This window comes from Palaemon carinicauda, chromosome 38 (assembly GCF_036898095.1).
Source record: "Palaemon carinicauda isolate YSFRI2023 chromosome 38, ASM3689809v2, whole genome shotgun sequence".
NCBI classification, from domain to species: Eukaryota; Metazoa; Arthropoda; class Malacostraca; order Decapoda; family Palaemonidae; genus Palaemon; species Palaemon carinicauda.
Window position 1 is genome coordinate 28,370,355 of NC_090762.1, and position 15,266 is coordinate 28,385,620.

The 15,266-nt window shown below is 49.8% G+C and overlaps 1 protein-coding gene across 1 annotated transcript in view; it reads right to left on the reverse strand.

Moving 5' to 3' along the window:
- LOC137630513 (histone-lysine N-methyltransferase SUV39H2-like) overlaps positions 1–15,266 on the reverse strand; it is a 103,504-nt gene that overhangs the window by 71,174 nt on the left and 17,064 nt on the right. The window contains exon 2 of the mRNA XM_068362021.1: positions 14,424–14,570. Coding sequence (XP_068218122.1) covers positions 14,424–14,570 — 147 coding nt within the window. The remainder of the gene's footprint in view (positions 1–14,423; positions 14,571–15,266) is intronic.

A 15,266-nucleotide genomic window follows, 5' to 3' on the forward strand; every position in this document is an offset into this window, starting at 1 on the left:
TCTCAGGTATCTCGACATCCTCTTAGCCGTTCCTGACGAATATCCTTCCTTCTTCAGGAGTCGCTCGATAGTCTCCAGGCGTGAAGGCGTAGAGACTGTGGGTTGTCGTGGAACCTGAGAAAGTGTGGCTGTTGTAGAAGATCTGACCTGTCGGCTGTTGTAGAAGATCTGACCTGTCGGGGAGTGGCCACGGAGGATGGCTCGTCAGGTCTTTTAGGTCTGCGAACCACTCTCTCTCCGGCCACCAGGGCGTTACCAAAGTCATCATCAAGTTCCGGGCGGCCCTTACTCTGTTGAGCACTTGCCTGATCAACGTGAAGGGGGAAAAGCGTACACGTCTAGGTTGTCCCACTTGTGCTGAAAGGCATCCTCCAAGGCTGCCTTTGGGTCTGGGACAGGAGAACAAAACACGGGAAGTTGCGCGTTCAGCTCGGTTACAAATAGGTTCATCACCGGGGAACCCCAGTGTTGAATGATGAGCCTGGCTACTTCTGGGAGGAGGAACCATTCTGTTCCTACTATCTGACCCATCCTGCTGAGACCGTCGGCTAGGACGTTCTTTTTCCCGGGGATGAACCTTGCCAATAACACTATCTGGTTCGCTTCCGCCCAATCTAGGATCTCTAGGGCGAGATCGCACAACTCCCTTGATTTTAAGCCTCCCTGCTTCTTTATGTACGCTACCACTGTGGCGTTGTCGTACATCAACGCCATAGTGTTTTCCCTTAGTAGATCGATGAAGTGCAGGCAAGCTTTCTGGACTGCCTTCAACTCTAGGACATTGATGTGTAGGCCTTTCTCCCCGTCCATCCAGGTTCCTCTCGCCGTCCCGTTGAGGAGATGGGCTCCCCATCCTTGGTTGGAGGCGTCTGTGAATAGGAGCAACTCAGGAGGTTCGGTCGCGAAGGGCATCCCCTTGAGCGAGTTCGACCGGCAATGCCACCATTCCAGGGAGGGTATTGTGTTTGGTAGGACTGGAATTAATTTCTGGGGCGAATCTAGTTGGTTCCAGAAGCTCTTCAGGTACCATTGGACGGCCCTGAGTCTGAGTCTCCCCTGGGGAACCAGTTTCTCCGACACCAGATGACCTATTAGCCTTTGCCAGTCCTTCGCCTTCCTGGGTTGCCCCGACAGGAAAGGAAGAAGGATCTTCATAAGATTGCTTATCCTCTCCTCCAACGGAAAAGCTTTCACTAGTAGGGAATACAGTGTCATCCCCAAATAGGTCATTCTGGTGGAGGGAGATAGGTTCGATTTTTCTGGGTTGATCATGATACCCAGACCCTTGCAAAACTGGAGAAGTTTTATACCCTGCTCCTTCAAAACGTCCTCCAAGGAGGAAAGAAGCAACCAGTCGTCCAGGTACCAGATGAGGCGAATGCCCCGCTCATGAGCCCACACCGAGACTGTCATGAAGACTCTCGTGAATACCTGGGGAGCTGTCGACAACCAGAAGCAGAGGGTCTTGAATTGTAGGATCTGGGTACCCCATTTCACCCGGAGAAACTTCCGACTTGAGGGATGGACAGGGATTTGGAAGTATGCGTCCTTGAGGTCTATGGTCATCATGTAGTCTTTCTCCCTCAAGGACAGCAAGACTGACTTCGGAGTGTCCATTTTGAAATCTGTCTTTCGCACAAACTTGTTGAGAGCTGACAGGTCTATCACCGGTCTCCACCCACCCGTCGCCTTTTCTACCAGGAACAGGCGGCTGTAGAAACCTGGCCCTGGGTGCAGGATCTCCTCCATGGCGCCCTTTTCCAACATCGTGGACACCTCTTCTTGAAGAGCCACCCTCTTCAACGGGTCCTTGGGTGCAAACCACTCCGACAGGCTGGCCGGAATTAAAGGCGGGGGTTCTGTTAAGAACGGTAACCTGTACCCCTCCTTCAGTACGGATACTGTCCAGGGCTCTGCTCCATGAGCCTTCCATGCTTGCCAATGTAGTCTGAGGCATCCCCCAACCTGAGGCTTGGGCAGGAGTAGGGGGCCTCCCACTCTACCTCCTCTTGGAGGAGCGGCCTGAACGGCCTCTCCTGGAGGCAGAATACCCCATTCTAAACGAGGCCGACGCTGCTGGAGCTCCTCTACGGGGGGGCTGAGGCACTGAAGCCCACGAGGAAGAAGGTGCTTCTCTCCTCGTCAGGTTAGGCGGGGCCTGAGAAGTAGAGGGACCGTCTGAGGCTGACCTCTTGTAGCGGGGCCTCCTTACCGGTTGAGGCCTGGGAGCGTTCACTTTTCTTTTAGCCACCTGTCTGGGACCTTCCGGGAAAGCTTCGCCAGAATAGTGTCCCTTTTGCTAAGAACCCAATTCGCTGACAGGGCAAGGGACTGATACGTGAGGAACTTCAGGGTCTTGCCCCCGGAGATGATAAGCTCCCTCAGGAGGCTTTGCTGTTCTGGGTCCGTCAAGTCATATGTGGCTTGAACACCTACCAGTGTGGAAGCCCACCAGTCCAACCAAGAGGAGACGTGAACTAAGTCTTTCGACACCTCCTCCATCATCGCAGCCTCCGACTGCGAAAAACAAATCGGAGCTGAAGAGGCTCTGTCTTCCGAGGTACCCTGTCCCAGAACGTCGAGGGCAGGCTCCACCTTGCAGGCTCCCAGTCGTTGTCCCTCTGGCACATAAACCCTACTCTGTGGCTTGAGCCCTTGGAGCAACTTCGAAGAGCTCTGCGTTTTGGGAGCTTCGGCATTGCCTGCCACAACTCTATCGACATGAGCCCGTCCCAGGACGAAATCTCGGGCCACAGGTAGGGCCAGGGAGGTTTTCTGTTGGACGGGTGCCTGCATGAAGCGGGTCAGGCTGGACCTCCAGTAGTCCTCATCGGTTGTAACCGGTTCTTCAATTCTATGATGCCTTCGAATCAGGCTTATAACCTTCCGATAGGCCGAGTCCTCGGTCGGGGAACCTTCTCTACCGTCAGCAGAACCTTCGGTCTGATCCCGAGGAGCCAGGTCACCGGGCATTCCCACCGGGCGCTTCGGTTCTGGAACAACAGGCACTCCCCTGCAGTGGTACCGGTCTTCCCCGGCGGGCCGGCGAGGACTACCGTTCGTGCATTCTCTCTGGGGGACGAGGACGCGGATCCCGTAGGCTAACCCAATGGAGGGAACCGTTCCTTAAGGTCCGAGGGCCGAACCAGCTGTGCTGATTCGGCCAGGCTGCCCGTAAGGAAGCACGGTTCCCCCCGCTGGGCGGGGTGAACCGGAAGCTTCGCGGCCTTACGCCTGCCTGAAGCGGCCTTCTCGCATTTCTCCCTGCGAGGGTCATATCTTCGTCTGGAGGATGACCTTCGTGGCGAGAAATCCCTGGATTGCCGGTCCGGGGAACACTGCAATTCAGACTTACGGGGAACGAAGACCCAATCACCATCGGGGGACCTACTCCTGTGTTTCCTCCGTGGAGAGCGGGACCGTCTCCTGCTGAACCTCGAACAGTATCTTGAGCGGGAACGCCTGCTCCTGGACCGCTCCCTCCAGCGCCTTTGTCTCCTCCTGGTTTCTTCTTCTGAAGAGAACGAAGCCCCACCATCCGAAGAGCCCGACGAAACTGTACCACCCGCACGACGGGCAGAAGCGGGGGCTACGGAGGGCTTCGCGACTCGCTGCGTACCAGAGGTAGAGGGTTGCAGGAAGGTTTCTGGAACCGCCGTCAGAGGAGCTGGAAAAGAGGGTTGACGCCCTACACTAAGGAACCAGGTATCCAAGCCCTCTTCCATCCACATTGGGGACCTACCTGGCGTTTTAGGGAGCTTCCACCCGAAGGACTCACTTACCGTGGAGTCTAACTTAACCTGGGCGTCGCCAGCTGCCGAAGAACCTGAAACACAGGCCCACGAAGCGGGCGAAGAAACAGGTACAACATTACTACACCATAAGGGGTCGTCGGAGGAAACGTGCCCCCCAAGTACAAGGGCAGAGTCTCCAGAACCCCCCGACACAGCACTACACGGCTCCCCACTAGCCTGAGAAGTCCCAGCAACCCCCACTTCACACACATTAAACTCCTGGGGAAGAACCCTCAGCTCTTTCCCCGCAACGGATTTACCTCGTCCCCTACTCTGGGTAGGGGAAGGCGAGACAGAAGCCCCGTCGGACCATCCACTGGGTGACGGTAGCAGGGAAGAGATACTAGATTTCCTGGGCGATCGTTTCGACGACTTTTTTTTCTTAGTGCAGTATCGCACCCACTGTATTTCACTCCAACTAACACACTCGATGCACGTATCCGATGGCGAGCACATCCTGCCCCGACAGGAAGAGCAAAGGGAATGAGGGTCTACTTCGGGTTTGAGAGGAACGCTCCACACGACTTTCCGGCTCTAGGCCCAGGACAACGGCGGATCTGCTCCATAGCACACAACCACAAGGCACAGGAACGAAGGGAATCAAAGGGATACACTTGGGAAGCACAAGGAAGGGTAGTGAACACACAAGAACACAAGGGATAAGCATAAAGCTACCACGCGGGACACACGAGGCGGACATAAAGGGTCGAGAGAGACGAGAGCGACGTGAGAGTATGGTATCACGTCGCAACCAGAGAACTTACTGACTCACGGGACCCAAGCGGACCTCGACCTAGCTCAAAGGCTACCCTCGGGGCACGTTCTCTCACTCCCGGGTTAGCCCTCCATAGAAAACGGGTATAGGGTATACTACACAAAACTGGTCGGTAGAGAGGAGATTACAGGTAACTCCTAAGAAAGTAGTTCGAGGTAAGTATTCGTGTTGGAACAAACTAATATTAATCATTAGCCTATTGGAAGGAAATCACTGTATTGCCTGGAAGCTTTCCACCGGTGATGAGACGTAACCAGACATAATATGAACTCGACAGATATTAAAACTTTTCTTAATGTATTTTTAACTGAAAATAAATACTCAATATTAACAATAAAAGAAAATAATAATTTACCAAGATAAACCTGTTTATATGTATACAAGAAAATCGATTATTTTCAAGGAAATATTCGTCCTATTTCCGATAAACTTGTGACGTCATCACCCTGAAAAAATGGTCGTAAAGTCGAATAGTCGTATGTCGCATAGGTCGTAAGTCGAGCAATACCTGTACAGGGTCTTTCCCTCTTGCATATACTCGAGGATTCTGCTATTGCTGGAATCGACATATCGAGTGGAGACACTTTCACATGACGCCAACCACACAAGACGTGATACTGCCTGGTAGACTGATGCTGAGGAATACAATCATAGCAAAGCTATAGCTTGTGGTAGGTGTCGAAGTGGGTTGTCTGTTATGTGGAGAGGGTTCTCTTGTAGGCTTTATCAGGAGCTGCAAAAGGTTAGGAGACCGTTCTGCATAATGCCTTAGCGGAGCTAGGAGAGTCCTTAAGAGGTTGACCAATGTTCTAGCCTTGTTGAGTGCCCTTCTCCAGATAAAACAGGGACGAGACGTAAACGTCACTGTTGTACCCACCGTTGTTGCCAGAGAGCCTTGGGGTCTAGGGATGGTGAGCAACGGCAGCCTGAGATTCAGGAGCGTTGCGAACAGACCCCCTAGTTGGAGGACCTCGTAAAGTCAGGACTTGGTTGGCTAAATGGCGATCCAAAGTCCATTCGGTATACCTTATCTGAGATGCTGTGCACAGATTGTCGGCGAGCACGTTCTTCCAGTCTGGAATGCAGTGGGCTGATAGTGGTACCGAACGGACTTTGGCCCATCTTAGCTACAAGTCAGTTCCTACTTGCTTGTCGATGTGAGTCTCTATGTGGTGTGTCGTCCATCACATCAATGTGTGGTCTGTTAGGAACCGATGAGGCTGCTGAAGGACCGGAAAGTTGGCCTTCATCTCTTAAGAGATTTAAGTGAAGGTACCTTCGGGCTCTGTCCAGAGGGCTGAGGGCGTGTGGTGCAGCACTATAGTCCCTCCTTTCTTCTTTTTCCGACTCAAGTCCCCTGGAATGGAAGTCGTTCTCGTTTCGAGAAGGTTTTTGTGGAGATTAGTGTTCAGAATCATTCCCAGATACACCAGTCTCCTGGGAGGGAAGTAGGGAAGATTTTCGTAGGTTTACCCTAATCACTGGATCTTGGTACAAAAAGACTTCAGAAGTTCCAGTGTTAATGCAAGGTTGCCACTGAGTCTGCTCAGGTCAGTCAGTCGTCCCAAGAGAGCGGAGACAGAAGCCGATCCTGTGAGACCAGGATGGGTGTAGTGGAAAGACCGAAGCACAGTGCCTTGAATTGAGTGTTTCTTGTTTGTCTTGACTGAATCTTCCAACCTTCCTAGATGGATGGTTTGGACCTGGGAGTAAGTGTCCTTTAGGTCCAGTGTGCAAATGAAGACCTGAGGTCTTAGCCCTTGATCGAACTCCAATATGGTGTGGACATCGACCCAAAGGGACAGCTCCTTGGCGATCCTTTTGCATGGAAGATTGTCGACGATGGAGTCTTGACTCGTGTCGTAAAGAATCAGGCGTGATGCCCAGTGTAAGAATTCTTCTCTAAAAATTTCTTTTAAAAGAAGGCCACGCTTAGCCTTACCATGCGCCCTGATGGGATTGATGCTATTGCTTAGAATAGAATCAATCTGGCGAATGTTAATCAATGGTTAACCGTTGGGTATCGTGGTTACTGTGCAGTTGGAGAGTGCTTGCAAGTAGTTCCCTGTTGGCAAGCCGTTGATGAGGGTTGTCGAACGTTTGCAGATCACTTTAGTGTGATGGCAAACGGCCAGTAGCGAGAAGTATGTTGCATAACTTCTGATCTAGGAACTACAGGAAGCGGTTGACTGGTAAGTTCGAGTCACGAACTGCTGGTAAATAACCGATGACCGATGAATCGGTGGTCTGCGAGCAGATGGCGAGTTCAAGATCAGCAAGCTGATTATGGTCCCCCCTGTTTGGTCAGAGATGAGCAAGCTGAAGATGGGCTGGTCAGAGATCAGCGAGCTGAGTTCAATGATCGAAGAAAGATGAGCTGCCCATCAGTGATCTAGTGATCAACAAGCTGATGACTGGTTATTGACTAGCAATCGGGGATTGGAAATGCTAGCAATTGGAGATCGTTAGTCATTGGAGGGACTGGAGGTCAAAGTTCAGCATTGAGCTAGCAATTGGCAATCTGGTGATCGGCGACCTAGCGATCAGTAAACTGTGAACTAGCCATCAGCAAACAGTGATCTAGAGATCAGTCTGTTGATGCTTTCCAGTTTGCTGACGGGTCTGTCAAGGAAAAAAGAAACTTCAGAAGGGACAGGGACCAAGGATTCCCCGTTTCGATTCCCTTGTAGGATGGAATCTTTGGGAACTTGAATCCTTCTGTGGAGCCTTATTCCTCTTTTCCCGGTGGCAATGTTCATATGTTTGCAGGGAGGAATGGGGCAATGGTGACCTGTCCAAAAAGTTTTATTCCTTTTTACTGAAAATTGCATGTGTGTGTAGACGAGTCTGGAGCGATGGCACACAGGATGATGCTGGTGCTTAATATCTGCCTCGAGAGCAGGAAAGAGCTGGTTCTCAGGTAAGAGCTGGTTCATTGGATCTGCGAGCCTTGACTCTTTGGCAAGAGCTGGCACATGGATCCGGGACCATAACTGCGCAGGAGGGCGCAGGAAAGTGAGGAAGAGTGCTGGCGCGCAGTAAGGCACTGTGTAGTTTTGTGCATTCTCCCTAGAATACACCGAAGGGTGTGACTGGTTGCGCAAGAGTGGAAGCATTGGCGCGTGCGTGAGAGTACTACATGGAGACTGTTGGCGCGTGCGGAAGACCATCGGCGTCCGCACGTAGAAGACCGTCAGTGCGCACTCGAGATTATTGGAGCGCGCACACGCGAAGGCCGTCGGTGTGCGTGCGTGGTAGACTGTTGCCGCACGTGCAGGATACCATCAGCGTCCGCGCGCAAAAGAAAGTCGGCTGGCAAGTGCGTGGGAGACCCTAGGCGCCCGCGTGCGGAAGAAAGTCGGTCCACCCGCGCGGAAGAAAGTCGGTCCACGGGCGCGGAAGAAAGTCGGTCCACGGGCGCGGAAGAAAGTCGGTCCACGGGCGCGGAAGAAAGTCGGTCCACGGGCGCGGAAGAAAGTCGGTCCACGGGCGCGGAAGAAAGTCGGTCCACGGGCGCGGAAGAAAGTCGGTCCACGGGCGCGGAAGAAAGTCGGTCCACGGGCGCGGAAGAAAGTCGGTCCACGGGCGCGGAAGAAAGTCGGTCCACGCGCGCGGAAGAAAGTCGATCCACACGCGGAAGAAAGTCGGTCCACGACCGCGGAACTGTTGCCACACGCATGTGCAAGACTATTGGCGCGCGCGCAAGAGCATTGGCGCTAGCGTGCACGGAAAATCATCGGCGCGGGCGCAGGAAACCACCGGCGCCCGCGCGCGGAAGATCGTTAGCGTGTGCAAGCAGAAGACTGTTGGCGTGCGCAAGAGCATTGGCCCTAGCGCGCACGGAAAATCATCGGCGCGCGCAGGAAACCACCGGTGCCCGCGCGCGGAAGATCGTTAGCGTGTGCGAGCAGAAGATTGTTGGCATGCGCAAGAGCATTGGAGCTCGCGCGCAGGAGACCATCGCCGCCCGCGCGTAGAAGATTGTCAGCACGCGTATACAAGACTGTTGGCGCGCGCGCGGAAGACTATCGTTGCGCGCTCACGTGCAAGACTATTGGTGCGCACGGGGGAGACTATCGGTACCCGCGTGCGGAAGATCGTCGGCGCGCGCGCAAGGTAGCGCTAGTAGGTTGGCGGGTCAGCTGTAGTATGACCAGTGGCAGGATGATCAGGAACTGGGACGTGTCCTTTAAAAAGGGGGAGCATCCACTGATGGGGACTGTAACCAGGTCTGCTTTAGAGTCCAGGACCGAAGTCCAAAGGACTTTGCTGCAGCGCAAGGTTGCGCTGGTAGATCGGTAGGTCAGCTGGCACAACGATCAGGCTGCGCTGGAAGGTCTGCTTGATCCTCCGAAGAGGTGTCTCTATGAGAGGCCTCTCCCGCAAACGAGAGAGGTGAATACTTCGTAGAAGAGACTTGAAGACACCCGTGGTGACGCCCATGAGGGCCGGTGGATCAGCAAGCTGACCTATAACAGTAGCGATCCTCCAAAGAGAAGTCTCTATGAGTGGCCTCTCTCACGAACGAGAGAGGTGAACACTTCGTAGAAGAGACTAGAAGACGCCCATGATGATGGCCCTGGGGGCCGGTGGATCAGCAAGCTGACCTTAGCAGTAGCGACCCTCCGAAGAGGAGTCTCTATGAGTGGCCTCTCTCGCGAACGAGAGAGGTGAACACTCCGTAGAAGAGACTTGCCAAGACCGTGCTCCGCCCCTGAAGAAAGAGAAACTCAGCTCATGGTATTCTATATTTCACTTTATAGTTTTTTCACACTATTATAACAGCCAAATACTGGGCAGTTAATTGGCAGTATCACTGATGGAATGAATAAATGAAATAAAAGATATAAAGGGCACACAGTGAGTCCTATTGTTTACCTTGCCTCTATGGGTAGCTAATTGAGGCCATAGTCGTATGTTTGGGTTACCCACATGTGTGAGACCGAGGTGTGTGATGTCACAGTTTTGGTGATGCACACCTTAACCTGCGTGACGTGTCATCAAGGTCAGGTAAAGATCTGTTGCTTGGAGTCCTGGGTCGTAGGGGGTGCCCTTCAGGGACTGAAGGACATCACATACCCTGTGGAGGAGGTCTCCTTTACGACTGAAGGCAAGTAGGCTCAAAACTCTGTATGAAGAGAGGCGATGCCGACATAAAGTAGAGGTTAATTCCTTTCAGTCTGAAGGCGAGGCTCAAGAACAAGCGGCGGCCTTTCAAAGTTAAGACCGAGAGAAGATTTCCTCCCGAAGGTAAACGAAGAATTCCGCTATTGTTGGAATAGTGGCATTAAGGGAATAGATATCCCTTCCACAATAACAACTACAGTCTACTAGGCCTGGTAGACCGAAGCCGAAGATCTATGCTAGTATCAAGATATCATCTTCGCAACTTGTTGCGGAAAAGGACTCTCTGAGAGAGGAGGAGCTGGATAGTCTCCAGGCATGAAGTTACCGCAAAGATTTGGCTTTGTGAAAGATGTTCACATGTGGGTGTTAGAGTAAATTGTGTCGCGGAAGGAGTTCTCTCGGGATCTCCATCAGGAGTTGAAGACGAGTCAGTTGGGCAAGATGAGACCACCGCTATGAGGCTTGCTCCGAGGAGCAAGGGTAGGGAATGGACGAATCCAATTTCCACCGGAAGAATCCTCCAAAAGAAGAGACCAAACAGAAGAAGTTAGTCTTTCTAGTGGACAGGAAACGACAAACACCGTCTGCAGCCGCTGTCAGCGATTCTTCCCGCAAGCAGAAAGATTGTTGAGCAGTCGATGTTGAAGGGACTATCCCTGAAGGTGAACCTCTGGCCATACTCTCTGTTTCCCATTGACGAGTTAAAGGTCGACATTGGGTGTTGCCTGATAAGCGTAGCCGATACTATAATCTGAATCCCCCAGAGATGGGAGTACCCCTTGTCCGTTGTGGAGGCTGCCCTCATCTCGAGGAGATTTGAAAGACAATATCGTTCGGATTCTGACGAATCCGAAGGGAGCGTCAGATCCGGAGAAGGGCAGAGGTGTCAACTTCTCAGCGGAGATTCACGTTTCTAAACTGCCTTCTCAGGTACGTCTCCTGCCGGGGTCCGGTAGAGACTAGAGAAAAGGGAGATCCCTTGTGCTGAATTACCTAGTATCTGGATTGCCCCTGAAAAGGTTGGATTCGAAAGAGTCCGATGCGGGCTTGAGGAACTAGAGCGAAACACGAATTATGGGACGTAACCACTGCTGGCAGAAAGTGTGTTTTGTAGAAGGAAGACACTGCCGGCCTCTCACACGGACCACGTCGATCTACGGAAAAACTTCTGCAGGCTAATGACGATGAACCTATCTGAGGGTACCCGTCCCTGATGAGGAATCCGGGATATCTCCCAAGACTTACTTCGATCCTAGGGTCGTGGTAAGCCCGAGGAGTTTGTCTCCGTGGTGACGAAAGTCAGCCACCGAGTCTGGTAGGGTCAGCCAGACATTCAGAAGTCTTCGGAGAATAAAACCAATCCTGATGGAGCAGGTTGACACTAGGGTAAAGAAAAACGAGAAAACTTCAGGTGCTGTGGCAACCACAGCACCGCACCTTGGCATGGTAAGTCTGTATGATCGAAAATAGTTCCGTGATGACGGATGTCCAGGAATCTAGAACAAGTCCTAGTGGTCAAACGTGCACAAGAAGTCCTGTTGACTAACTGCTTGTTTGACTGTATGCCTTTGCCTCATTGAACAGAGTTTGATGAGATAAATTGTTCCAATAGGAGATGATGAAACTGGAGACCTCTATATGAAGACCTGATGGTAGGAGTTTGCAGAAACCTTGATGAAACATGCCATTCTGCCAAACAGATGTAACGCCCATGTCAGGCTTCCCACCGGATGTTCGGATCGGAAGGTGAAGAAAGAACCACCCTCACACCTCAACAAGGGGTTGGAAGAGAGAAATGTGTATGCTCTTGTCACTGGGCTGAGAATTCTCTGTCCTTGTTGGAAAGGGACGCGTACTCCAAACTCGTAGAAAGAGATTACCCAATACGGGGCAAACCTAAGAAGAGGATGAGAAAAAGTGAATAATCCATTGATAAGAACATCGGCATATGGGCATATTCAGGCTGCGGGAAAGCGTCATGCCTGAAGTTAGACAAACAAGACCGATGTCAATCTAAAGGGTTGGTTGTATATGCCTCTCTGGAGGATGATCCCACGGATGGAGGGGCTGAAGCTGCTTGTACAACTTCTAAGGGAGCATGGGACAACAGAGACAGAGAGCAAGAGGAGATGCAAACAGCATCTGGTCTTCTTCCAAGAATTGACCAGACCTAACATTGCTTAACTTGGCGGGTCGGAAGAATCCCCGTGACTAAGTTTCTAGCCGTGGTGTAAGCCAGAGCTGAATTCAATACCCTAGAACAGAGGGAAAGAAAAAAGGGAATAACACCACGGGGTTATATCTCCTGATGCAGCAATGAAGGGCCGAGGAGAGGATCTAAGGAATCGGCATAAGAACCATGAAAGAGACCCAACTAGTTCTCAGTGAAGTAAATAACCACAAAGGATTATTTCACAAGATTCGTTCTGAATCACTGGAGAGGCGAGTGGTCGGAAGATTACTATTCCAACAACAGCTGTGTAGAATTATGTTCTACCAGCCTGAAAGCTTGTAAGGTAACCATAAACCCTAGAGTGATGCAAGGGAAGTGAGTGGAAGCGGCGACATCGTCTTAGAGGTACATGGAATGTCAGCCCTATAGTAGTAGAAAGAGTAGTTTTAGTAGCGATCGTGGTTCGAAGAAAACAATCTTGAGGGAAATGCTAAACTCCCTGAACTGCATGAGGGAAGCAATAACAAAGTAACGCAACTCAAACAGACCACAAGATGACGATCGTTGCTGTCTCAAAGAGGATACTCTTCAATGATCAGCAAAGCAGGAGTCTCTCGCCGGCAAGAGCAGCAGCTTGTTTCAAGTAAGGATCAGAGCCAGAGTGTTCTGATATCTACATGCCAACCGAAAGAACAGTTCGTTATGGAGAGCAACTTTACCCTGGAAGGAAAAGTAGCGCAATGGTAAGTGTGACAATGAATAATGGTCACTATGAATGGATGTAATGAGCTGCCTGCAGAGGTGAAGATTGGATCCAAGCCACAAATGGTCTGAATTACTAGCGATTATGAGATAGAAGTGGTTGCTGGCACACCAGTAACCTGGAAGAGCTGACAAGTGACAATCATGAGCTGACGAACGGTGATCAAGAGCTGGCAGCGAGCTGGAGTGATGATCATGAGCTGAACAGCGAACTGGCAAACAGAAATCACGAGGTGAGGAGACGATAACGATATGGCGTACAACGATCCCAAGTACAGTAGGCGAGCGACGATCACGAGCTGAAGGATGATCGTAGGTGATAGTGAGCCGACAGTGTAGCTGCAGCAGGGCCAGGCGAGGTGAGTCAACTGGGTGTGACGAGTCCTGGTGGGCGAGACAAGCCTTGCTAGCGACACGAGTCTTCTGGACAAAAGTAGATTTGGGAGACAAGTCTGTTGGGCGAAAAGGTCTCCTCCCGAAGATGAAGGGCGGGGATTGGATGAATCTAATTCCTCCTAGGGAAATCCCCGAAAGGGGTACCGAAATGGTGAAGGAAGTCTCTCCCGTGTACAGGAAAGGCGACCAACATCTGCTGTCCCTTGTCAGCAATTCCCCTTGCAAGTAGGAAGATTGCCGATCAGAGGCTGGTGGAGGGACTCTCCCTCAGATGAGAATGTTCCAACACCTGAAGGCAAACCTCCAGGCCTAACTCTCTGCATTTCCTCAACCTGAAGGTTGACAATGAGCGTAACCCGAGAACAAAGCCGAAGTTTGTTTCCTGGGTTACCCATTAAGGGGTTATCCGAGGAAATACGGAGACAATATCAGCAACTGTTCCTGAGAGGAAAGATCCTGCGTACAGTTAAGGCCGCATGCGCAGCTGGAAAGCAAAGACTGAGCAGGAACAAGAACATCCGACTTTGTCCTTCTTACGTCAGCTGACTTCGCCGAACGAAAAATTACAGTGTCGCTAGCGCTGAGGAAAACAGAAAGCAATGAAAGGAAAAAAGCCCCTCAGAAGGACAACCTAATCCGCGAACGTGAAAAGTGTCTCCCGAGAGGTACAGGAACCTGCTAACTGTGCACTCACTCCGTCGGCTCCTATCACCGAAAAAAAAAGAGGGCGGCGTCGTCAGGGCTGTAAAAAGTGACGATAGAACACAGGTGTGTGTATGTGAGCAGGGTAACCAGGTAACCCCTCAATTACCCACTTTATGGATAGACTTCTAGCTTTGCTGAAAGTATAATCCCTTTAAACAGCGTAGGGTTTGTATTTAGTGTCGGAACAATGTTGATTTAGCACCAGATAGCTCAAGTAATTAAGCTGTATTGAAAAAAGTACCTTTAGCTAATTAACTTCATAATGCTATGTAATCAATTGGGACAAATGCAATAAAAATGATTCAGAACTTTTGTAAACATGCAGTCACTATTAAATTCACCCAGACCCCAACTCTTTCAATCTCAAAAGGGTCTCATGTTAATTCTGAGCTGGAGAAGATATGAAACTACTGTATCTAAAAGCTATACAGTACCTAACAAATAAGTTAATAATAACCATCATATACAATTCCAATTAAGTACACTGAAATAGCCAAATAAACAGCATCATATTCAATAAGCAATTGGGTTCATGTATCTTTCAATTGTGATAAAAATGCATGATAAAGCTTTAAACTTACACAACAGGAAACTTGACATTCAGGATAAATTAGTAAGGGACAGCCATTTAGAGACTGATACTGCATTGCACACAGCATACAAGTGTTGCTTAATGTTGCTATACACATACCTGTTGCAGGGATTCTCTGAATGCCTTGGAGAATTCAGGTTCAGGATAAAAGAAACATTTTGTTTGGAAATAAACAAATGCTTCCTTTGTTTTAACCAACGATTCTTCCAATATTTTAACGCTGTCTCTCAATTTTTCTTGGGCAGCCTGCAACAATTACCAATTATCAATGAATATAAATATTTTCACATGTACCTATAAAGTATCTTTAAAAATATAAATACTTTGTATTGTTCAACATGTATTTACTAGTAAATTCTGTATATTAAAGTAAATTTGTTGTCTATATCAAGTATTTGAGTGCTAACGATAAAATTTACACGAGAAATTAACATCAACGAAGAAAAGAATTTATTAGTACAGTACACCATTACCTGGCAGTCAACAGTCTACTATTGTACATATGACAAAGCAAAGAAAAATAAGTACTGTATAAAATAATACAGCACTGTAACAACCTTTATGTCAGTTCAACATATACTTTACTTCTAACTTCACATTACACTCCTTAAATATCAGTTTAAAAAGAAAAAAATTTAAAAACAATTAGTATTTTTCCTAGCTATACAAACCTGAGTTATCTAAATGGGTTACTTCTGGTCTTGTTTTCTCTACTACCAGGTAATCAAAGAAATGGGGTTTGATTGCATCATTCTTATAGTTGCTAAGCAACTACTGTGCATGCGGCAAAGGACGCCTGCAAATGACATTCTCCACTCTCTCCTGGTCAAAGACTTGTGAGGTGGTATCTTTGATAAATAACTCTTATTTCTCTACCGATACAAACTTCCAATTCATTTATATGGGCGTCTTCCTTAGGTGGGGGAAGTCTCCGTTAAGAGG